The sequence below is a fragment of the Dromaius novaehollandiae genome, unplaced genomic scaffold, assembly GCF_036370855.1.
Source record: "Dromaius novaehollandiae isolate bDroNov1 unplaced genomic scaffold, bDroNov1.hap1 HAP1_SCAFFOLD_30, whole genome shotgun sequence".
Taxonomy (NCBI): Eukaryota; Metazoa; Chordata; class Aves; order Casuariiformes; family Dromaiidae; genus Dromaius; species Dromaius novaehollandiae.
In genome coordinates this window covers 3,092,386-3,117,390 of record NW_026991333.1, presented here as the reverse complement: position 1 = coordinate 3,117,390, position 25,005 = coordinate 3,092,386, and the positions used below count along the sequence as shown (strand labels likewise).

At 51.3% G+C, this 25,005-nt stretch overlaps 2 protein-coding genes across 7 annotated transcripts; one reads left to right on the top strand and one right to left on the bottom strand.

Annotated features, from left to right (window-relative positions):
• Window positions 1-1,847: 1,847 nt before the first annotated feature.
• LOC135325866 (PIN2/TERF1-interacting telomerase inhibitor 1-like) lies at window positions 1,848-24,431 on the bottom strand. Of its 6 annotated transcripts, XM_064503832.1 has the most exons (6): window positions 24,341-24,431; window positions 19,496-19,605; window positions 17,428-17,520; window positions 16,603-16,681; window positions 16,222-16,293; window positions 1,848-2,273 (listed from the first exon to the last, which is right to left on the bottom strand). In XM_064503832.1, the coding sequence occupies exons 1-6, from the start codon at window positions 24,357-24,359 to the stop codon at window positions 2,155-2,157; spliced, it is 492 nt and encodes a 163-aa protein (XP_064359902.1). In that variant the 5' UTR covers window positions 24,360-24,431; the 3' UTR covers window positions 1,848-2,154. The 6 variants fall into 6 exon arrangements, with proteins under 6 accessions (XP_064359902.1, XP_064359904.1, XP_064359907.1 ...); XM_064503834.1 differs by lacking the exon at window positions 16,222-16,293; XM_064503837.1 differs by lacking the exons at window positions 1,848-2,273; window positions 16,222-16,293 and adding an exon at window positions 3,187-4,001.
• LOC135325864 (T-cell activation Rho GTPase-activating protein-like) lies at window positions 5,233-12,210 on the top strand. The gene is made up of 10 exons (XM_064503830.1): window positions 5,233-5,989; window positions 6,162-6,617; window positions 6,721-6,768; window positions 7,231-7,297; window positions 7,484-7,662; window positions 7,994-8,155; window positions 8,664-8,773; window positions 8,889-9,084; window positions 9,264-9,381; window positions 9,750-12,210. Exons 2-10 carry the CDS (start codon window positions 6,291-6,293, stop codon window positions 10,040-10,042), a joined length of 1,500 nt encoding a protein of 499 aa, XP_064359900.1. The 5' UTR covers window positions 5,233-5,989; window positions 6,162-6,290; the 3' UTR covers window positions 10,043-12,210.
• Window positions 24,432-25,005: the final 574 nt, after the last annotated feature.

Below are 25,005 nucleotides of genomic sequence, written 5' to 3'. Positions count from 1 at the left end.
CTCCATCTCTCCCTCCTTCCCCCTTCTCTTCCCCTTTCTCTCTCCTCCCTCCCTCCTCTCTCTCTCTCCTCTCTCCTTCCCTCCTTCCCTCCCTCTCTCCCTCTCCCCTTCCCTCTCTCCCTCGCCTGTCCCTGGACAACTGGGGCTAGGGGGGAGATGCTGGGCAGCGCTGGGGCTGCAACCAGAGCCCTGACTGATGGTCCCCTGCGGCCCCAGGGCCATTTGGCAGCCAGGCCTGTCAAAGGGCCCCTGCGGGGTTATTTTCTCGGAATACGGCCCAACGTCCAAGTACCTCTGACCTCCTCTACCTGCTTGCACCCTACTAGTCCCATTTAGTCTGGGCTTTGGTGACTGCTGTGTGATGGACGTTCCTTAGAGCTGGTTGTTCTGCCCCAAGGGTGATGAAAGGGAGGTGCCGCGTTTCTGCTGCCCTGCCCCACGCCGAGGGAATCGCCTGTGCCTGCCAGGGGCACAGCTTTCCTCCCCGTCCAGAGACAGGAGCCAGGGCCCAAGGACAAGGGGGGCTGCAAAGGGTAACAGCTCCAGGCAGGGCTGGGGTCCCTGTCCCTGTGCCTGGGGTGCCTGAGGGTGCGCGTGTGGGGCAGCAAGCGTGGGCCTCTTTCACACGTGGGTCAGAGCATCCTTCAGCTCCGCTGCACAGGTCACTCCCAGCAGACCCTGCTCCAGACCGTGCCCGGGGAGATCACAGCAGGGCCAGGAGTGGGGAGCTCCCCAGGGCCCCAGCTGAGCCCCTCGAGTTTGGCTGGGTGCTGCACAGACCCCTTCCCCCTCCCACAACAGCATCCTCCCATTTTGCCAGGGCTTGAACAGAGCCCTCTCCCTGGGTGACACTGGGTGCCCCTTTGCGCACGGTGCTGCCCAGGCCCTCGGAGCGAGGCCAGGAACCACCCCCAGACATGCTGAGCATGGCACTGGCCCCCACGCTGGGCCTTCACAACCGTCCCCCATCTCCTCAACCCACTAGGCCACCACATCACCCCTTCCCTCAACACGTCCACCATCCCTGTTCTTAAATCCTGGTGCCCTCCCATGAAGTCCAGCACAAAACACATTCTCACTGAAGAAATGAGTATATCAGGAGGGAAGAGACATGCATTTCTTCACAATGCCTCTCCTGTGGGGGAAAAAAGAAAAAATGTATCAGGGAGAAATAGAGATGTGAACAGAAGAGGGGGGGACGAGGGAATGAGGCTTTGCGTGTAAAACACTTTGCAAACAAGATCCAGCTAGTGATGATTTCTGCTAAAGAACCCAGCAGTGTTCCAGCAGGGCTGGCACTGTCAGGCTGACTTTCGCAGATCTGCTTTGCAAGAATCTGCAGAGAACAGGAGGGCTGAGATTCCTGTTCCCCAGTGCAGACTGTGTCCAGTGGAGGGGCTTGATTCATTGCCCTCTCATTGATCTCTTTATGGAAGTGTTTGGCGGTCTCCAAGAGAGATCCATAAGTCCCATCCTCCAATTTAGGGAAGCTGGCCAAAACCCCAGTCCCTCTGATGCAAGACTTCCCCCCTCACAGCATGGGTGGATCTGGCAGGAGGGTGATTCTCCTCCAGGAGTGCTTATCCTTCCAGAAAGAGTGGGGGCTGGCAGCACCGAGTAGATTCAGGTGTCTGCCTTGGGCTCCTCTGCCCTTGGGTGAAATGAATGCTGCAACATCTCCCCAAGCAAGTGCATCTCTCGTGTTGATGCCTCCATCTGAGAGGGCTCCCTGGACTCCCATGTTGCGGCCCGAAGGGAGTCATTTAGGACGACCTCCCTCCCCTTAGGACCAGCGACCAAGTTCGTGATGGCCTTGGACTGAATTAAGGTGAAAACGACACCAGCCAACCACTTTTAAGATTTATTAAGGCAAAATGGAATCAACTAACTAGACACGTCTCATGTCACACGTTTAGGAAAAAGAGAGGAAAAGGGGAAGACAGAGAGAGAGAGAGAGAGAGAGAGAGAAAGACAGATATCACCACCCGTGGATCCAGCAGCGTCCCATTGGTCCTCTTCTCTTGGGAGTCTCGGCGGCAGCGGAGGTGGGGGGCAGAGGCGGGAAGCTCCCATCTGGTTCCGCTGACTCCGCTCGAGTTCTTCAGTCGTCCCAAGCAAGCACCCCGACCCCCCCATTCACACAGTCTGCAGTTTTTATAGGTTCTTGCCCCACCTCTGGGCGGTGCTTCCTCGCTTCCCATGCAGATTAACTGTCATGCGCAGTCCGCCCTCTCGGAACCTTCCAGAAACGGGCTGGGGCATCTGGGGGTCTCCTGCTCATGTGCAGATGGCAAATGAGTACGTGCAGTCCGTGCCCTAGAGATGACCTTCTGCCCTTTTTGCGCCCTTTTTACCTCGTGCAGGTGCACGAGGTTGTTTACCTCGCGGACGGCTCCCGGGGGCCCCGGCGCGGCATTGCCCGATGCGCCTTGGCAGCAGCGGCTTTGCAGCAGCAGCAGCAATGTCGAGACAAAACTGCATGTAGAGAACTGGTTCTCTACACCACCCTGTGTCTTGACATTGCAGCTTGGCAGCAGGAGAGAGAGAGAGAGAGAGAGAGAGAGGGAAAGCAAGCAAGCAAGGAAGGAAGGAAGGGAGAGAGAATTAGGGACAGGGGGGAAGTCGCGGGAATAACATAGGTTTGGGTAAAAAACAGAGGTCTTGCTCAATGCAAGCTTATTCCTTAACAACTTCAACAACATTTAACTTTACAAAACAGACATCAAAACTGAGTTAAGGAGGTAGTATCGTTACAATAGGCATAAAACAGCTGGCAAATGCGCTGTGGATGTCAATATGCAATTTCCTCCTTCAGGAGAAACTGGGAAATGATGGGTTCTGTGGTTGGCCATGGCCAATGGATGGCACGGATTTTCTTTATGCCGTCGGGCAAGGTGGTAGGAACAAATTGCATATTTGACAGAACATGTCAGATTAATTGAACAAAGCAAGGAATGATACAAGAACATTAAGGCGGCAACTGCACCTAACAAATACAATATTAACTGTTTCACCCACGGTGCCCCCAATAACCAGGACTACAAATCGCCACTCCAGCCGTTCCAGGTTTGGACAGGGACGTGGGCTATTTTTCTGATATCTTTGGTTAACTGGAGAACTACTTCGCTTACATCATCTATTTCCAAACAACCGTTAGGAATATTTAATTTCCCACACACTTCTCCCTCTTCAGCTAACAGGTAATCTAAAAACCATGTGGTGCTGAAGGATTGCCGTGCTCATCTGTTGGGATTGCCGAGTTAAAAGATCTATTGCGTCAGCGGTTTTGTTGGTAATAATTTCTAGAGCTGCTTGTAGTCTGATTATTCCAGGTTGCAGGCCCGTAATGTTGAATTATTCGTTCAGGAGGCCACTCATTATTTCCCCACTTTTTGTGTCCCACCCAAATTTACTTTAATGGATCCCGTCTTACAGGCAACACTTCTGTCTCCAAGGTTATCATGTACCTTTATGCCTAACCGAGGTCCGCTTGTTTCTGGTAAAAGGAAAAACAAAGGTCTGATAATCCCTATATAACAAATTCTCAACCACCCCGCGGGTAAAAATTTGTGTGCTGTGTGTCCACAGATCCAATAATGCCCTTTCTTAGCTCCAATGCCCTGAGCAAATGGCCCGTTTATCCCTGGTGGGAATTGAAAGTAAGCTGCATCTCTGTTGCCCAGAGGGCTGAAGAATGTGGTTGCCTCATCACCTATTCGGCCGGTACAATACCAAGCCCCAGAAGTGTATGCTGGTGGTAGGTTTGCCATAGCACATATAAGCGTATTAAGACAAGAAGTATTTTTCCAACACAGGTTAAGAATGCCATTCTTGGCTGTTGTGTTTTCAACCATAAAGCTAATTATGATCGCAGCACACAATTACAAAAAATGATAAAAATAACTATTCTAACTACCACAGGTAGTATCGTTGAGGACACTCAAGCTCGACATAAGACAAGTCTTCTTCCTCAGTGCCCTCTTCCTTTCAGATTAATTGACCTAAAAGGAAGGGAGGATCCACCTGGTATGGATTCTAAGATCTTTCCCACGGGCATCAGTAGCTACCCATGCATACAGATTTTTTGAAGCTTTTAGTACTAGAGGTATTTGTCCCACAGTGGGTAAGTGCACTAGAACCGGTTGTCCCGGGTAATACAAGGGATTCCTCGGTTTCTTATTCTCCCTAGTCCCGGGTAAGAGGGATGGAGGATTAGGGCAAAAAGCAGTGAGTCTGGGGCAGCCATTTACTCCCCATCGTCCATTGACTTTAGTTACTGCATCAGATATTCGTCGCGCCCATCCGGGATTGTGCGGTCTCAGGGTTCGTTTTAAGAGTCCGTTTGTACGTTCTACAGTACCGTTTGCCTGGGGATAATATGGGGTATGGAAAATTTTTCAGTTTTCAGTTTTTCAGCTGACTTTTAATGCCAATTGAAACTGGATGATGGCCAACTATATAACATGCTTGCCCATGGTTAACCTGAGAGGTCGATAAGCTGGAGCAAGTCCAACAGACAGTAATCACGATGGTCGGGGGGCTGTAGCGCTTTATCTAAGCCTGGAGGAGAGTTGGCTCTGGAGGGGACTTAATGGCATCCTTTCCAAACCTGAAAGGAGGTTAGTGAGAAGGAGGGTTGAACTAGATGATCTCCAAAGGTCCCTTCCAACCTCAACCAGTTGCTGATTCTGTGATTTGGAAACCTGTGGGGGAAATGCCCTCTCAGGAACGGCTTTCAAGAAAGGCAGCAGGCACAGCATCCCAGCGCCTACACAGAAACCCGGTGTGTGTTTTTAGTTGAGGTTTTCTTTTTGTACTTTACAGAACTCATTTTACTGCACATACTCTGAACACAGTTCCTCCCATGTCCCAGACTGCAGACATGGAAATGCCCCAGCGTCGGAGGAGACAGAGGCCGGGAGATGGCCTGTCACTCCTGCAGCCCCCAGGGCTCCACCCGTCCCGGCCGGCGCATCACAATGTGCCACAGTGGCATCACAGTGACCCGGCCACGGCCACCAGCGCGTGTCCCTCCCCGTGCGGCACTGCGCTGGCGTGGGGCAGTGCGGACAGAGGTGGCTCCCAGCCTGGGGTCACTGCCCGGCACAGGGACACGTGTCCAGCCTCACGCAGGCCTGGTCGGTGCCTGGCGCTGCCGCAGCCGTCTGCCCGGCCTCGGCGCCATGGGGCAGGCCAACAACTGCGGCGCCCGCGGCGCTGCTGCCACCCAGGCACAGCCCGGGACCCCTGGCCCCGTGGCTCCTGGCGCCCGCCGCGGGCTCTGGCGCAGGGCAGCCTCCCGGCCCCCGCCGCCCCTCGGCACCTTCGTCTCCAGCGGGAGCCCCCAGCTCCTGCTCACCCTCCCTGCGCAGGTGACGCGGCACCAGCGCACGCGCCAGAGGCACCTCCTGCTCTTCCCCCACGCGGTCGCCATCGCCAGCTTCAAGTAAGAAGAGCCACCACAGCCCTCCTTCCTCCCCAGCACCGCCTCGGCCAGGGTCTCCCGCGGGAACGCTGCATGCCCAGCACTGCTCTGGAAGGAGAGCAGGGGGCAGGAGAAGGGCACAGGCTCCTGCTCTTGTCCTCCTCCCCTGCAGGCCCTCACCAAGGGTGCTGCTGGCATCACTGCCCTGCAGCCACTTCTCCAACGGCCTCTGCGTGGCGGCTGCAAAGGAGGCTCCTTGCTGCTGCCTGGGGCTCGGGGCCACCCTCCCCATGGCTCTGCCCTGGGAAACGGCTCTTCCTGGGGGACAGCTGGGGTGGCCCCCACGCTGCACACCCACACCCCAGGCCCTGCTCTGCCTCCCTGCAGGTGCGGCTCCATCTTCTGGCTGAAGCACCGCGTGCGGCTCAGCGAGCTCTGGGTGCTGTGCAGCGAGGAGGCAGCCGCAGCCAGGCCTGAGGAGGAGGAGGAGGAGGTCTTTGGCCTCAAGTGCAGCCGCACCCTCATCCTCGTCTGGCCCACCAACCTCTGCGTGGTGACCTTTGGGTGAGTGGGGGCGACAGGTCCCAGGGCCCTGCGCGAGCCCCTGTCCTGCCCCACGTGGCTCGGCCCTGGCCCGGGGACTCTGCCCACGGGGGCGAGAGCTGTTTGGGGCCGCATGTGCCCCAAGCAGGAGGAGGGGCAGCGGGGCTGAGGCTGGGTCTCCTTTGTGCTGCAGGTCGCAGGAGGTGAAGCAGCTCTGGCTGGACACGATGCTCCGGTAAGCTCTGCCAGGGAATGCAACCTGCCGCCGCAAGGCTGAGAGTGGGCGAGTGCTCCCGGTGGAGCTGCACGCAGAAAGACCCAAATGTCGGTGGGGAAAGGTGCCGCCACTGCCCAGGGCAGCTCCTGCGCAGAGCCGCGTGACTTGCTCAGCCTCGCGGTTGCAGTCAGCACCGACGCCGGGAGCTGCAGAGCGGTGCTGGCAGCCAGCGCTGCGGGAGGCTCTCGGGGGTCGGGCTGCCAGGCAGCGTGGGGCTGGCTGGCAGCAGAGAGAGCAGCGAGGGCTGGGGGTGACAGAGCTCTTCCCGTGCCCTTCCCTGTGCACAGGCAGAGCCCAGGAGCCCCAGGAGCCAGGCTCACCCGACTGCCCTCCCTGCGGCTCCTCACCAAGGTCATTGGCTTCTACGGTCCCGTAAGTGTCCTCACACTCGCCGCTCTGCCCCAACAGTGGCTCGCCTTCCCCAAACCCACCCTCGCACAAGTTTCTCATGGCGCCTCTTTGCTCTCTTGCCTAGGAGATGTCACTGACGGCGGCGACCGTGGAGACGCTGATTTCGGTAGAGGTGAGCAGGGGCTCCCTGTGCCCTGCCCGGGCTGCCTGCGCACACGGGCGATCTCCGCACCGCGCGGCAGCTCCCTGGGACATACAAAGGCAGCAAATGCCTGGTGCCAGGGAGAGCACGGCACGGCAGACTGTCCCTGCAGTCACGTGCAGACCCCTTGTGCCGCACGGGGGCTGCTCGGGATCAAGGGAGCAGCCTGCAACTGTGCAGGGGGCTGGGGGGCTGCAGGGCCGCTTCGGGGGCGCTGGCTGCAGCAGCAGCCTTTGCCACAGCCCCCGTGGCACAGAGGCACAGCGTCAGGCCTGCACCTCCAGCCTCTCCTCCGCAGCCCTTGGACCACCCCCGCTTTTCCTGGCAGCCTCTCCCACATGCCTGCATTGCTGCAGCAACATCGCTGGAGCAGCTCCCTCGAGGCCCCCACTGAGGAGGGGCGGCTCTGTAACCATCAGCCCTTTCTCACAGGCTGACGCCAAGAAAGGCCCCCGCTTGGACCCTTCCGACGGCGAAGAGGCACTTGGCCACTCGGCTGGTGAGTCGGAGAAAGAACGGCAGCAGCTGCCTTCGGACAGGCTGCTTGTTCCCTCCCCCCGTGCAAAACCTCGGCGCCTCCGGACAAGCTGCGGGAGACCCTGCAGCACAGGGCACCGCACACACGCAAAAGGCAGCCTCTGCGCCAGGTTTTCTACCCTGAGTTGGGCTTTGCTTTTGCTTGCAGCAGAGGGAGCGAAGGCAAGAAGGCAGGTGATCTCCTGGCCACTTGCTCGGCGAGGAACCTCTGCCAGCAGGGCCTGCCCTGTCCCAGGGCAGCTCGCCTCTGGCCCCAGGGCGGCTCTCTTTGGCCAGCCTCTGGCAGCTCTCTGTGGGCAAGACGGGGGCCTGCCCCAGCCAGTCCAGGTAAGCAAGCCTGCCCACAGAGGCACGCTGCTTCGGGCCTCTCGCGCGACACAGCCTGCCCAGCACTTGTGCTGGGGCTCTCAAGAGAGAGGCGCTTTGGGGCTTCCCCCTCCACACGCGCTGCTGACACGCAAGGCCTGCAGGCCAGGTCCCAGCCCAGGGGGGAACGGGGGCCAGCTCTGCGGCTTTGCTCCAGCCCACACCACTGGCACGGGTGCCTAGGAAATACCAGGTTATTGCCAGTGTGATCGACGTGGAGCGAGAAGGAGCTACTAAGGCAAGCAAAGCAGAGTGTGCCCCCAAGTCCAAACCTGTCCATTCCTTCCTGCAGGAGCTCCTGGCTATACTGTATGAGAAAGGGCCTGCCACCGAGGGCATCTTCAGGAAGGCGGCGAGCGAGAAGGCCCGCAAGGAGCTGAAGGAGGTCCTAAACCAGGGCAAGAGCGCTGACCTGGACAGCAGACCCGTGCACCTCCTGGCAGTGGTGCTGAAGGTGAATTCCTTGCACCAGCAGAGCACACAGCTCTCCGAGCACGTGCCTCATGTGCATGGGCCCCTGGCAGTGCCTCCACTCCCCTCGGTGGCACTCCAAGCTAAAAGCCTACTGAAGCCAGACTCCGGGCTTCAGGCTCAGGACACTGTGGCACTTTTCTTCCCCCTCAGATTGTCAGCTGCCCTAGTTCTGCCCCTGATTCCCTGCATGACCATGGGAAACTCCCTTCCTCCACCTCCTCCTCAGCATCCTCCTCTCCTCAGGGAGGACCATGGAGACTCAGGGCTGCACCAAAGGCTCAGCTAGGAGCTGGGTCCTGCTCCTGCACTAACACCAGTGCGTTTGGCACGCACTCGCACAGCCCCCCGCGCTCTCAGTGCTCAGGAGCACCTTTGGGAGCAGGCAGCTCAAAGCAACCTGCCTGCTTGTGAGCCCAAGGCACCGCGATGCTCCCTCTCTGCTCACTGGCACTGTTGAGAGCATCCTCTAAAGGACCTTGGCCTTGCAGGACTTTCTTCGGGATATCCCCTCCAAACTCCTCGCGGACAGCCTCTACGAGGAGTGGATGCAAGCGCTGGAGAAGCCAAGCCAGCAGGACAAAATTGACAAGCTGAAGGAGTAAGAGTTTGAACCGGTCCCACCATTTTGGAGGGCACTCCAGCTTGCTCCCGTGACGGTGGAGCAGTGCCTGTGCCCTGCATCTTTAACCTTCCCTTTGGTTTGTGTTCCCTAGGGTGGCCGACAGCCTGCCCACAGCAAACCTCCTGCTGCTCCAGCGCTTGCTCGCTGTGCTGCGTCACATCAGCGAAAACGTGGAGACCAGCAAGATGGACACCAGCAACCTTGCGATCTGCGTGGGGCCAAATATGCTGAGCCCCTGCACGGACAACGTGCTCACGCTGGCAGAGCTGAAGGAGAGGAACGACAAGGTCTGTGGAGTTCAGCCCCTGGCTCCCACCTTTGGCGCAGCTCGGGGCCAGCCCCGCACAGCCCCGTGCCCTTGCCAAAGCTCAACGAAGCAGCACCTCTGAACATTGGGGCGCCCCACATCAGGACTATGTGCAACAGGACAGGCAAATCTCTGACATCACGGGTTTTCTGTGTGCAGGTGACAGCCCTGGTGGCGTTCCTAATAGACAACTGCCGAGCAATATTTGGGGAGGACATCACCTTGCCCTTCAGTCCCTCGGCCCAGGAGTCACCGGAGCACACCAACAGCTCCACAGGTAGGAGGAGGCACTGATGGTTGTGCCAGGCTAGGGCTGCTGGTTTGCAGTCTTGCCTTGCATAGCAGAAGACAGAAGGCTGTGGCAATGCAGAGAGCTGCAGACACTTGAACATGGTAGTGCAGTGGTTGCCCCCTGGAACACTTTCCAAAGGACAGCACTCCCAGAACAGCATTCCTCCCAGATGGGAAACCTCTGTGCGCTTCTGCTCCTCTCCTAGTTGCTAACGCTGGCCTAGAAGTGCACTCTCACAGGACATTGTCCTCGGGGGTCCTTGTTTTCCTAGGGTGCGTGGTTCCACAGCGAAAGCCCCCTTGTATCTTCAGGTGGCCCCTAACAAAGACCTAGCAGGCTCTTTCTCCCCACAGGACACCCAGGGGCTCCTCAGCATGACGGTTCTGCCTGCAACAGCGCGGAGCCGCAAGCTGAAGGCAGCACCCCCGTGTTGGAGCTGGAGCAGCCCAAGGGCAGGAGCAGCAGTCTCCGCAGGCCCTATCCTACCTGCGTCTCTGCCCCTTCCCTGAGCAATTTCACCAGTGGCATCAGCAGCATGGACAGGTGCTTCTCAGAACCAGACCTGTCCTGCCACGACCGCCTGGAAGGCTGGGCAAGGGAGCAGGAGGCCAGCGAGAGGGAGGGCAAACTGCCAGGGCAGCAGTAACAGCTAAGGTTGCAGAAGGAGGCACTGGAACAACACCGTGCAGGATTGCCTTCCCAGCTATCAAACAGCTCTCCCTGCCCCAAACAGCCTCCAGCTGCTCCCTGCACAGCTCCTTGCCTCATCTGATGCCTCCGTCTTCCCCACTTCCACACTACTTTCACCCTCTACTCCACAAAAGACCTTTCGAAAGAGGCCCCAGGCTTTTTCCATCAAGTGCACCGAGGACGGCAGGACACCTGGCAGAGCCATCGGAAAGCGCTGCGTGTCATGCTCTTTGGCAAACCGCAGGAAAAGGTGCCCAAAAATCCTCCAGAGCTGGGGGCCTGGGAAAACAGGAGCTGCCAGAGAGACAGCTCCCCAAGGACAGACAGTCAGTTCTCCTGCACAATTGTCCAGGGAGACAAGAAAAGCCCTTGCCTGTGGCATATCAGCAAGGCCCCATTTCAAGGCAGCGGAGGAAGTGTTTCGAGAGGAGGGTGGAGCAGAGGAATTCTGGAAGAACCCCCCCTTATGAAGAGCCTCCCTAGACCTGCCTGACCACGAGAGTTCCCTCTATGGCCTCACAGTATCAGCCGCGAGATCCACCACGTCCAAGCAGGACACTCTGCCCCCCTGCCCATGCCCCAGCTGTGCACAGGACACGGCAGAGGTGTCTCCAAGGCATGTGCTCAGGGCCCGAGGTTCTGCACAGAAGGATTTGGAGGTGGAAACCACAACCCGCACGGTTCCTGCTGGAAGAAACTCCCCTGGCAGTTTCCCTGGGACCCCTGCAGCGCATCGACTGGGAGCCGTGTGTGAATCCTGTCAAGGACCCAGCCCAGGGGTCACCTTCTTGGGCACCCGATGGATAGGGGGACGGAAAACACTGCCAGAATCTATATGAGAGGTGATAGAAAACATTCCCACACTTTCAGATCAAAACCCTTGAGACCTGTCTGAGGAACTTGGGGGGTTTTGGAGGTGACACTTTCCTGGATTCCGTATTCAAGTAGCACCTCTGCATGATTTGCTGAGGAAAAGCTCCCTACGGAATTGGGAACCTCAACACCAGGCAGCATTAAGTGCTTTCAAAAAGGAAATGCTTGCTTGACCATCGAGGGGGCACCCCCCAGCCTACATGCCCATGGGATTACGGCAACAAAATGTGCAAGGCGGGATTATGGCAACAAAATGTGCAAGGCGGAAAGGATTACACCGTTGCCATAGGCTCTAAAGTTTGGCAAGGGTGCCAGGAGAACCACACTCCCTTGGAGAAAGTGCTCTTAGCTGCCTAAGAAGGGCAGCTAACAACCGAGCCATTAACGCAAGAAGGGAAAAAAAGCTATGCGTGCTGAAAAGTATTACAGGCCCTTAGAATGCAGCTACCAAAGAGCTCTTCTTCCTGTTGCTAGGGACTGGACGCATCAGGGACATTCATACAAAAGGAATGGCTTGAGGCCAAGATGCTGTCATTCCTAGTGTCTTTCATGGGAATGTGTGGGCACCTGCCTTGGCAGGAGATCATTTGCATTGCCGTACTCATGGCACTGAGGAGGTTAGCCAGCACTGCAGCTACTGGCTATGCAGGCAGGGATTGACCTGTCCTACCACGCCCAGAGCTCTGGAATTAGGCAGGAGGAAACACTCAGCTGGTCCCTGCGCCCGGCAACTTGCCTGTGGTACCGAGACATGACGAGCATATGACAATGCTTTGGGAGGCATCTGGGTATGCACCTTCAGTTGTATTCCCTGCAAAGATGATGTCAGCTGTGAAGTTGGCAACGTTAGCTGTTGGAATGGGACATCTGCTTTTGATCAAATCACCAAGCAGAAGTACTGCTTAGCTTCTCCTGGGACTGAACACAAGATGTCTTCTTTGGCACCATTTAATACCTCGGTAACACTTGGAGTGACCTTCCATCAACTAGACAGCTTTCCCAAAAATCCCCGCCAAGGCCACTAAATGTCTGTGCAGAACTGGAAAACACTGAGAAGAGAGAGAAGGAAAAATGAGGGATGATCTAGCAAACTGATTCAGTGAGCAAAAGTGGAAACCCGCCTGCCTGAACAGCCTTGGGATGAGATCTTGAAAGGCTGGTCACCAAAAGCTCTCCGTGCATTGCGAATGATGCTACCTGCTCTGCTCCTACTGTTAATAAACACCGCCTTGTTCTTTGTTGTCACCTTGATCTTGACCTGTTCATTTCAAATGCAAAGAGTTCCCCTCCCACGCGTGGAATACCTGACAGAACCTGGTCAGAGAGGAGGGCATCTGACACACCTCCCTGCTGAGACGGGCTCCAGGCAGCGGGCCTGCTTCCCCACTGCTCTGCAGGCCCAGGGGCACTGAGGGCTGCGCAAAGCAGGCGCAAAATGCTGCTTTCTTGGTCCACATTCCCTCTGCATGCCTGAATGCCCCCGTCTCCCATGGCAAGCAGCACAGAACCTCAGCCATGCAGGTCCCTTGGAAACGCAGCCATGAAGGTGACCAGGGTCATTCTGAGGGGAACTTGCTTAGTTCTCTGATCCAACAAGTGTTTCAATGCCCATAATGCACCATATCCAGTTGCAAAACCCCGCAAATGATAACATGCTGCTACTCTGCCAGCAGTAGCCAGGCAGCAGCACCTGCAGCTGCCATGTGCCTCTGCACCAGGACAAGTCCTGACTCCAGGGAAAGGAAGCCCCCCTTGCTTAGGTGCTCTGGTTGCACTTCTCTCTGAACTGTGAGAGCAGTCAGTCCCTATTGCCTGTGTCACTAGGACAAAAAATGAAAGCTTCTGAGGAACTGCAGAAGGCTCCACATTGACAGGAGGAGGCAACACCTTCAATCGATAGTCTGAAAAGAGCAGCAAGGAAAATGCATGGGGAAAGGCGATCTGCTGGGCCAAGTGACCCCATCCCCAGAGGCACAGCCAGCTCACATGCACACAGCCAGCCACGAGCCTGTGTGGGTGCTGGGGGAAGCACTGTTTTTTTATCACCTCTCTGAACAAAGGGGAAGCAAATGGTTCACAAATCCCAAGCACACTTGGACTCTCGGGAGCTCTGCTTCATCTTCCCTGGAAGAATAGGAAGAGGTTTCACACACTGTAAATCAGACTGGCTCTTCAGCCAAGCAGCCAGTTACAGAACTGATCCTGTGGCCGCTCAAAACTCACCCTTCCGCCAACCCACACTCCTCCCACCAGCTGCCCTGACAGAGGCTACCGCCCAAACGCAAACCCTGCAGCTTCAGGGGGGCACCCACAACGCTGACAGGATGCAGCAGTATTTTGTGAACTTGTAAGGCCCAAAGCAAGAGAACTGCAGGAGCGATTCCCCGGGAGGACAGCTTGGTGATAAAGGCTGAAGACTTGCAGGAAGGTTCCTTCACTGCAGGGTCCTTTCCCCTCAGGCCTCCTGCACAGCCCGGGGCTTTGCAGTTCCAGCCCACTGGTCACAGGGAACAACCCTGTCCTCTTCCTCCAGGCCCTGAGCAGCAGGTTTCTACACTCAGCTTTCCCTGCACCCTCCACCTGCCTTTTCTCTGCCTCCACTTCTGTTGCACAAAGCCCAGACTTCACACAACACGTGCAGCCCACCAGCTTTGGCTGGCATTCACCAGCCTGCTCCCCTGGGCACCACGGCTTAGGAGGGCAGCAAGGGACCGCAGGGGCAGTCAAGAGCTTTGCAGAGGCCTCTACTCCAAGGAGGACACGACATGCCGCGACACGATGCACACGTGCACACCCACTCGGAGAGGGACAGACACCAGGAGACATGGCACTGGAGAAGTCTCTGGGTGTGCAAAAGAGAAGAGCCGTCACTCCCGCTCCCTAGGGCACCAGGGAGGAGGGCCTGGAGGGGAACGCTGGAGACTTGTCGAAGGGGTATTTCTTTCACTTCCAGCGCCGCTTTTTTCCACAGCCCTCCTGCACAGCTTCAGCTCAGGCCCCAGCAATCCCACTCAGCCGAGGGAGGCTGGTGCCAGGCTCCCCCCAAAGCCTCCTGCTCCTCTGCACCATGTCACGTACCAGCTCAGGCTGCTCTGGCCTCAGTCCCACCAAACAGGCAAGGCAGAGCAGAGATGGCCACATCCCTACAAAACACTTCTCTCTCTAGAGTAGATACTCAGTGATATACAAAAAGTTACATCTCCCTAAGCACTCCTATGAAACAACTGCAGAGCAGGGTTGGTCTCTGGCAAAGCTTGCAGTAACTAGGAGGGCGAGCTCTTGGCAGCCCCTAGCTTGAGAGGAAACAACGGGGTAGGCCAGCATGATGGGGGGGTTGGGAAGCGAGCACAGGTAATCCTGCCGTGTTTTCCCACCTCCTCCTCACCCCTTGCATTGGCTCTCCTCAGAGTGTATTGCAAGATGTCAGGCAGGAGCTGCAGACCTGCTCTCAGGTGCTGCATGAAATGGCAGATGCACACCTCCTGTTCCTAAATGGGGATGCCTTCACCCCTGCCTTGCCGGGGAGACGCTCGCCTCACCGCCTGAAAGCCCGTGGCCAGGGAGCATCCCATACAGCACGAGGGTCTCCTGACAACACAAAAGCAGGCTCTTTGTGGCTCCAAGGCAGCTGCACAGAGCCGCAGCAAGCCTGAAAGGAGACAAGCCCTTGGCCTGCACTTTTCAAAGCAGCAAGTGTGCTGAGGCTACAGAAGCGGGAGAAGGGGCTCGCAGCCTGGAGGGTCGTGCTGCCATTCAGAGGGCTCTCGAGAGGCTGGCGAGATGGGCAGAGAGCAATCTCCTGCAGCTGAGCAAAGGCAAGTGCAGGGTCCTGCCTCTGAGCAGCAAGAAGCCCATGCAGCAGGACAGCCTGGGGGCCGACCTGCTGCAGAGCAGCTTGGCAGAGAAGGACTTGGGGAGTCCTGGTGCAAAACAGGTTAACCGTGGGCAAGCATTTGATCTTGGAGCACGGCTGCAAGCAGAGTTATCTGGATGAGTTTTGCCAGCTTAAACAACAGCCAAACAAGTTTCAGAGCAATGCTTGTGGTCTGTAAATCACCAAACTTGAATCCTACTGGGACCTTTCAACTTGCACCCAAATTTATCCTCAGTGATGGAAATCTCTTGTCACAGTTGCTAAAAAGACCATGGAAAAATAACTCCATATGACAGAGAGAAATAGGGCTTTAGGGGGCCACTTTGCATCCGTACAGATGACCCAGGGAATACAGCACAGGTTTAGGAACAAGTCAGCCTTGCTCACTGAACCTGCCTCTGTGCTGACTCACTGTGTCCTTGGGCAAGTCATTTCAGCTCTCTGCTCATCAGTTTGCAGGTTTCCCACCAGTTACACCTAACTGATCTTCCCATCGCTCAAGTTGGGACTTGGGTAGGATTTATACATAAAGACAGACAGGAACTTTCGGCATTTCCCTACAATATGCTATTTTACCGCTTTAGGATTTTAACTACAGCACCTAGCACTGTGTGGCCTCAGATCACAATTAGGGCTGCAGTGCACAAGGATGACTAACATAGCAATTAAAAAAAAGTTTAAGCTTTAGATCCAGAATTTTAATCCTCATTTTCTGGACTGTCACCAACTACAAGAGTCAAGGAATTAAACTTTTCCCTAAACAACTAATTTGATCCTTCTTGTAACTGACTTTCCTCCTCCTCCTTCTACCCTCCCTCTCCTAGAAAATCTTCTGCTCTCTACTTGCTGAATTCACTAGGGTGACAATTCTGCCACTGGCAGCATGCGGACAGGCTGTCCAACAGATCCTCTTGATTTAATGACACTCCACAGAGACTTGTTCAGATATGCGGTTAGAGTCTGAACTTGAGAGATGTACCAGTCTAACTAAAGGAGAGATGATAAACCAGCTTTGATGTGTGCAGTTCTTTCTGTAAGCTTACACCCACTGTTGAAGCATTACTTCATTTTTTAAACAAAGGTCAGACTGAACATACACCAAGAGCTTTTCAAAATTAGATGACTTTATGTATAGCTCTTTTGGGGAAGCTGTATAGTTTCCCCACTTGTGTGCTCTACATCACGGCTAGAAAAATCACATTATACCACATTCAAAACAGAAATGCATAACCCTGAGTCAAAAGCTAAAAAGCAGTTCTTTGAGGGCAGGAAAAGTAGGCAGTTAAGAAACCACCAGAGCATGCAAGCCAGATGCAACAGTTCCTTAGCTAAACAAAGGCAAACGCGTTGCAATGGCGAATGTTTTTGTTGCGAGCTTTCATACTCACTCTGGCTGCTTTTCAAAGAAACAAGTGCTGTTGTAGCACATCCCAGCAAAAGGTCCTCCTCTATGTTGTGGTCTTGGGTAAAACACACAAGTTCAAAATGTTGATGTTTGCTATCTCAATAAAAAGCCTTTAACAGGAGCCCGACCCAGAGCAAAAACAACACACTAAGATTTACGCATCCAATTAGACAAACTTTAGCATGATCATGGATGACACGTCCTTCTGCTCCCACTGATTTTCAGGGAGAGGGGGAGGAAGGGAAGTTGTCAGCCCCATACTATGAGCAGCCCAAAGGATTAGGTCCCAGCTAGCCTTTTAAGACAGGAAGAATGGAAACCCTGTTAAGCTTCCAGCATCCGACTGAGCAAAGCATGAACCTACCTGTTTCACCCTGTCCATGGCAATCATTCAGTTCAGCCAGAAGCTGGTTGAAGTCATCCTGATGAGCAATCCAGCTGTCCTGTAAATATCACCCACATGAATACAAGGCAAGAGCTTTCAGTCCTAACAGAAATTTCACTAAAAAGTGTATTAAGATTCTGCACTCTGAGAAGTAACTTAATGGCAGGTACTCAACCCTTCTTGGCAGGAGGGACCCTCTGAAACTCCACAGGTGGCAACACTAACAGTGGCTTGTTACAGTCACTCCAAAGTGCAGAAGGGATAAGGGTTGTTGTTTGCATGTCTTCAAACAATGCTGAGCTGCTGTTGGCTCTGCGTGTCATAGTCTGGGCAAGATGTTTTCAACAGCAGGCAGGAAATACTAAGGTGATTTTCCGGCAACAATGTTACTCGAGATGTTGACTCAGAATCCAGTACCTTTAAGACTAAATTCTGCTTTTGCTATGTACCTGAGCTCCACTCAGGAAGGTGACTGTTCCAGAAGGAAAGACAGAAGGCATAAAGCTAAGCTAGGTAGTCTTTACAGAAGAGACACAGAGGAAGCAAGTATTTTAGTGGTTTGCTAGAAAGCAACTAGTCTCTGAACAGGCTCCTGTACTCACTGTAACCTTTCCAAATAGCCACTTTCTCCCAAAACACCCAACAGAGCGTAACTAAACTGAAGGTCAAGAGTTTCTGCAGAGATGTTCACACAGGTGTATACCGCCACCAGGAGTGACAGCAGATTTCACTGAAGTCCCATTACAAAGGTTGTGCTTTAGCTGAAATGGGAGCCACATTTTCTTACCTAGGTCTAGTGCTCACCTCGTGATTGATGGTTGCTCCTAACCCCAGCATGTTGTTTTTCACGTGAACCTTGATATGTTCTGTATTCCCTTGTTCCTGAGCCCCAAGACCCTAAGGAGGATTTAAGGGCAAAAGCGTAAGGATTCTTCTGCAGTGTCTAAGCAACTAGAGCTTTTGTACTGTAAGACAATTTGTAATGAAATACAGCAATAAACCACAAGTTACTATTTATTTGCTTGCCCGCAACTTAATTCATTTGCAGGCATTAGCACACACGAGATATTAAGTATTTTTAATTTACTGCTAAAGCCTCCAGCAAAATATCATAAACACTAAAATAGCAACAACATTATGTAGGTGGGTGATTAATCAGGAAGCCACCTGACACTCCCAGGCAACCCCGAAGTGTTTACTATTTTAAAACAAAACACACAAAATCAATGTGTCTCTCACCAAAAATACAGTCACTATTGGGAAGGTAGATGCATGATGACAAACAGCTATAAGACACAGGATAGCTCATACTGCATAATAAAGGTATGTTGGGGTGGGGGGCAGAGAAAGGATCAGAATGCAGCTAACAGAGCCTTAAAAACATCCTCTATAGCATTCACATCCGTAACTTAGTAAAGAGATGGGGGCAAACAAATGTTGGTTTTGTCTGTTCTAAAAACCCTAAGCATTCGCATCTTGGAAGCAATCTTTGGGTCTGGTATTATCCTTTTTATCTATATGATTTGGGGCGGGGGGAAGACAAAGCCTTTGTCTGAGTTTATAATGAAATGGGGATATAAAACCTTCCAGCACAGCTGTAGCTGTTGTAAAGGAAGACCCTGCAGCCTAAGCCAGGAAAATTACTGTGAGGAAGATGAGGGGAGATGACAGACACAAAGCAACACAGGGCCTTCCTTCCACACCCTGACACAGTGTTCGTAACGGCAAAGGCATTATCTACGCTGAGATGAGCTGGCTGCCTAAGATATAAACAGAATATTTAACAGCATTTTTTCTACTCTGGGTTATACATCTATTTTCATCTTACATACAAAGCAAACATGCATGCACCTTTACATAGCCAGACAGTTCTCAGTCACATACTGCAACAGTTTGTTCTAAAGCCTAGAGAAACCAATGCCAGTTCCTTGATTTCAGCAGCCTTTGAATCAGGTACCACTGGTTATTTTTGAAATTAAAGGCAGGCAGAAGATTTTTTATGTACTAAATAGAAGCCAGTTTTCTGAGGCAAGAGTAGGCTACAATCCAAGAGCAGGCTTATTTTTGGCACTGTAAGTTTTAATTTATTCAGAGTTGAAAACAGTCCTAATTTTATTCCTTTTAAAAGGGGCAGGGAGAGGAGTTGAAGGAGAACAGTTAAAGATATATTGTGGATTTTCTTTGTGCGTTTCATTAGTGACGCAAGACTTGAAAACACGCTGACACGCAAGCCCAACTCCCCGCTTTGCTGAGACACCTTTGTGGAAGTTAAAGTGCTTTTAAGGGAGAGCTGAGATGTCTGCATTGACCTAGAGAGTTATTCTTAGCACCAAAGCCAGTCACCTCACCCCCTTACCGCACAGGGATAGGCTGGAAGCTGAAAGGAATACAGCTCACACACTACATTTCAGTCATTCAGGGAACACATCAGAAGTAACCTTTCAAAAATAGGTGAAAGATTAAAGCAGATCCTGGAGTTCTTTTAAACAATATAAAAGGCCATGGAGAGAACTGAGGGGATAAAGGCAACATAAAGTCTTCTCTAATACTTATCTGATTTTACATCCATGCTCCTGTTTTTACTGGGGGACATTATCTTGTTTGGGAGGGGAGTGGGGAATGGAAAGGAAGAAAGCCAGAAGTTAGTGAGTACCTGTGTAAAAAACCTAAAAATTTAACATTGCTCAAGTTTTCTCTGCATTCTCATCAGACTTCAAGAATAAATTACATAAAAAGAAGACGGCTGTTTAAACGCTGGGACCGAGAGTCACCAGCAAGTCTTCCACCCAGATCTCTCCTCTTCTCAGCGTTTTTAGTTCAAGAAAAGTTTAGAGACAACCTTTCAGCTAGACAATTCTCCTTTAAGTCATACCTTTCCTTTGGACCAGCCCATCTTTTCCAGCATCTTCTGGCCAAATTTAGATTCATCTTTACTCCAAGCACTGTTTCGTGGATCCACAGACCACTTCTGCCTTCTACGGGCTACAGCAAGAAGGAAAAGTCAGGCTCCGTTTATATTGTGCTTACAGTGTGCATATTATTTATTTCTAATCAATTCAAGAGAAGTCCTTCATTCCAAAAAACAGAACTTATGCCAGACCAAACATGTTTTTGGGGGGGTTATTTTTACCAAATTATAGATTGCAAAGAAGTCCAGTGAAAAATATTACTATTAATGTGAATAATGCCACAGCAAGATAGCTATGGAATTGGTCAAACCCTGGGGACGGGCTGCACTTTAGCAAAGGCTTTAAGAATTGTCATTTAAAAGTGCAGGCCTAAGTTCTGTTTGAACTTTATTTTACATTTGGCTTCAACAGGTGATCTATAGAAGAGATGTCAAAGCTGGTTTTCCTAGCTCTGACAAATGTCTACTGTCCATCCTTCCTCTTATCGAGAATACAGGAGATCTAGTATCTGCCTTCATAACAAAAAGCCAAACCCCAAATAAAACCTAATCACTCATATGGAATGACAGAGCAGAAATCTACCGAATTTCAGATTTTGGATTTGCCACAAAATGGCTTATTCAGAAACCCTGCAAAAGTCAATAGAAATTACTGCAGGTGTCAGAGATCTTCAGGATCTGGGTTCTTCTGTTCTAAATCTACTACTGAATAACTACAATGCCCCATGCCCAAATACATATGTTTGCCTTTATCACTACGAATAACTTCACTGAAATCGAGGAAGAAAAGTTACTACAGTTAACCAGTCACATTAAGTGTGCACCTAAACATATGCAGGAAGAGAACTGTAATAAAACAAGATGAAAAGAATGGGAGACAGGAAGATTACAAACTTCGTTAAACAAGATGGGAAATGGAGAATCATTATGACCGATTAACTCAAGGCCATAAAAAGTCAGTAGGAACCCATGTCCACCGAGACATTTTCATAATAATCAGGAAATCATCTTTCCCTAAAATGCAGTACTCACAATCTGGGCCAGAGGGAGAGAATATCACAGCGAAGTTCAATTTATTTTTAGCCTCATCTTGGTTCTTTCTTAAATAAAAACTAATGCTACCAGAAAGTGTGATGGTGGTTGGTTTTTTTAAACATTTTTTGAAGCTTCGAAGCTCAAAATAGGCTACATAAGGCAGTCCCTTAAAAAGCAGAAGTCTGACAAAGAATTTCGTAAAACACCAAACAGTCTGTTAAAAAGATTTTACAGTATAAGTGACTCAGTGCTGTGACAGAAATCCACACAACACTCGTTCGGTCCACTTCTCTATAGGCAAATGATTGACCTATTTCCATCAGGCAGCCTTCAGAGAAACAAACATCCACTACAAACCCTGTGCTAGTAACACAATGTGGTAAAGTGCTACTGTGGACTGCGATTTTTACACGGGCCCAAGCAGATTAGGCTTCCCAACCGCTCCACTGCGAACAGAACGCCTGGCTAGGTGGCTCACTTCACTCATTTACTGTGTTTGAGACAGTCAGCTAGGAATTTGGGGCAATCAATTTCACATGCTTTATCATCTTCCTTCACCCAAGATACAGACAATTTCTAGGGACCCAGGTTTCAGAGGGCTGATAGGGGGAATGAATTAAAAAGATATCAATCAAGCTGGGCAGTAAAAGTTAAGGCCTACCAAAACTGGGAAAATCTTGGCCATTGCTTCCTTTAGTAGCTAAGCGTGAAACAGACATTAAGATTAATAAAAAGAACCAATTTCATAGAGAAGGTTAGGCTCCCCAGCTGAGCAGCAGCCTTCCTTTCAATCATATTTTCTAATTATTCCCTTTGTTTAAAATCCCTCAATTAGCAACAGCCCTCCTTCACTGAGCCACTAAAACCAACTTGCTCAATTTTATTTTTTAATCTATCTATAACACCATACTCAGTATGCTCACCTACTATTTTGCTCTCTGTAACTAGTTCCCCAAGTGGCGAGGTTGCAAATCCCAAGAAATTAAAGTCAATGCAATTCACACATTTGTAAAGTACAGTGTGTATCTAAGGATTTGTCTGCGCAGTAGAAGTAATCCATGCCAACTGAACGTGTGAATTTAAATTAATTTCCAGACTGAATTGTTTGATGAAGCTCAACTGATCCACTTTAAAAGTTAATTTTGATTAATTTTCCAGAATATCTCTCTGTAGACAAGCCCCAAGACATTTTACTCCCAGGAGAACCCTGATAACAAAACACGAGGAGACTTAATGCAAAGATTTCTTAAGCTTGAAATTTTAAGAGACCTTCCTCTTCCCAGCACTTTTAATCCATGTACTTCAAACCTTGTAACTACTGTAAGGGGATTAATCCTCACATTTCTGTCATGTTAACACAGTCTTATTTTCAAATAGCATAAGCTAGTTGCAGGAAACTACAGGAAGTTGCTTATATTGATCAAAAGTACTTAAGAAGAATCAGGAACACTTTCATGTCACATATAGCAATCATAAAATCATCTACCCTCTCCAAACAAATGATAAAAAAGGTATTTAGCCTACAATTTGTCAGAGATGTTTGCTCACAGAGGTCTTTTAAAAATCTACTCTCTTCCAGCTAAAAAGTTCAGCTCTGAAGTTAACACCAACGTTCTGGGCTGCTCTTAGAAAATGCTAGAGATATTAATGAAATTCTGGGCAAGTAGCACCATCCAGTGGAGAAAAGTGTCATTTCTTTAGATACTCCCTTAACCCAGAAGCCCCACTATTTGGAAGAGATCAATTACTAAACTGTTTTGCCCAAACAAATATGTGCACCAGACATGGAATTAAACTATAATTTTCTGAAAGTAAGCTAGGAGGCATTCAAGAGCTCTGACTCACCCAGTTCATTTCCCCAAATGACCAAATTCTATGTTTGCATTCACAAATCCTTCTGACCCAGTACCCAACTTCTAACTTTGCCCATGTCTCTATAGCATGCAAGATTATGGGTTCCCATCCAAACCAGAGCTGTGGGCCTACATCTAGTGATAACAAGGACAGTAATAAATAGGCTGAATTTGCCTTCAGTGATCCGGAAAAGAAAAAGATACAGTCCACAGACAGGAATGTTTTTTATTCCAAGCTAGGAAACCCATCCATATAGTTTTTTCCCTCCAAAAGGAGCACCACTAAGACAGACAGTTAATTATCAAAGTTTATTAAAAACTCTGAGTTAAAAATAAGTGAAAAATAAAAGCTAACCTTTTGCCCATTTCTGCTACTGATATGTTTTTAAACTCAAACTACATAAACTGTTATTTTAGGTTCCTGATATGCATGTGCTTTCACAGTTGTAGTAAAACCAATTAACCCCTCTCCCCAACTCTCTGTTGGGATTAGTAGGAGCATGTGAACTTGATGCAGAATTGCAAACAAGAATACAAGTGTATTACACGGCCTTACTGAATTTGCAGGTGATGAACAAAAACGTACAATTCTGGAAAGGTGGCTTTCAGTAGTTAGATTTGTTTTTAAGACAACCGATTTCCAAAGGGTTTGTTTGTTTGTTTATTTTTCACTATATCCAGAAGCATTAACGTAGCATTACAATACTGAAACTTGCAGTATCAAATTAAAAAAAGAAGAAATTCTCAAAAATGGTACCAACAAAGTTGACATCTGAAATAATCAGAAAGGTACATGCATAAAAGCAATTTTCAACAATTCAGATCTATATCTCCCAATGGAAACCAGATTTTCTGTTTAGCCAGTACGCTTATGTCCATCTTTCCTACAGTTAAGGAAACAAATTTATTAGACCTTCTGTTATGATTTTCAGGGTATCTTGACAACAGTTAATCTTACCAATATCAGCTAAGAACGTTAACAACAACCACACACAAGTATACCAGAGCTGTTACATAAAAACCTACATGAATGCAGTATTCTGTAACTACGCAGTAGTCTGTAACTATTACTAGAAAAGTTTCTTGTTGCATTGGCACTCTCCATTAACAAGACGAAATATTGTGCGTGCGTAATTGAGAGGTTTGCACACAGATTTACATTTACTAGAGAAGGCTACTTTACAGAAACGCTTCTTGAATTTGGAAGACAAGGTAACAAAAACTTTGTTTCTGTGGAAAAAAAAAAAAAAAAAAAAACCCACCTCAGGCCAACCCCAAGAGAGTTCTGTATCCTGCATAGATGAACTTCACCCAAAGAAAAGTTATCGACTGGGATATTCACCCCAAGGCTTTAATCGATGCTGTTAGATATAGGGAGCCCAAGCCTTCCAGCATCTCAGAGGTAAGAGCAAAGCCCTTTTTGATTCCAGTGTCGGGGGGAGGGGGGGAGAAATTACCCAGGTGGCTCGTAACAACATAGAAAACCTTCACGAATGCTCCATTCAGCAACACCCTTGTGCGAAAGGCTTACGAGAAATGGCTCAGCCTTAGACATGAGTTCTCCCAGTGAGCCCAGGAGATCTACTGCACTTAGAGCTACGCAGGCTGGTGCCTTTACCGAAGCAGCCGCCTAAAACCCTTTATCTCCTGCTCTCTCCTTCCCCCACAGCGGAATTTCGCCCTGGCCCCAACCCCCCGGCCTCAGGGCAGCCGCCCAGCGCCCAGGCCTGGCGGAGGGCGGCGCGGGGCAGCCCTGAGGCGACCCCCGCTCCCCGCTACAGCGGTAGCGCCCAGACCGGCACCCTCCCCGCAGGGATAACGGCTCCTTCTCCTCGCCATTCCCGCCATCACCCCCCGCTGCAGGTGGAATCACCCCCCAGCAAGCGGTTCCTCCCCCGGGGAGCCCCGAGAAGCCACTCACGCTCCGCCAGCATCGCCATCCTGGGGGCCTCCCTCCCGGCCGCTGAGGCGCCAGCCCGGCTCCTGGGACGCCGTCGGGGGCCTTCCGCGCTTTCGGGCGCAGGAAAAGGCGGAGAAGGCGCAGCCTGCTTGAAAAGCCACGAAGCAGCCGGGCGCAACCATCACCCGTGAGGAAACAGAGGTTGTAAAGCTATCTTCCGGGTGATAAACCTTAAAAAAATACGTAGTATATCGAATATCGGCTATTCCCGCGCATATTTCCGTGGATATTAGACAGGCGTTTCTGCGGGCAGCTGAAGCGCTCGCACATGGCCGGGAGGGGGGAGCGGGGTGTCGCCGACCCCCAGAGAGGCTCCGAGCCACCCGGCGGCCTCTGCCCAGCGCGTTGGGGCCCTGAGGGCCCCGGGCAGCCTCGGAGCACGGCAGGGAGCTGCCACAGCTGCCTCACTCCCCTCAGGGTCGGGAGGGAGGGTTGGCAGGGCCATTTGGGGCGTTCAGCCGTCTCCACAGGCAGAGCCGGTTGTGGGGGGGTTGGCGGGGGTCGGGAAATTACCTAGAAAGTTGGTCAAGAGCAGGGTGAATCGTGCTGGTAGGGTATTGTCTTGCCTTAGAAATTTTATGAGTGCAGGTTAGCTCAGTTTGCACTTTTCTCAAAGAGTTGTAGGG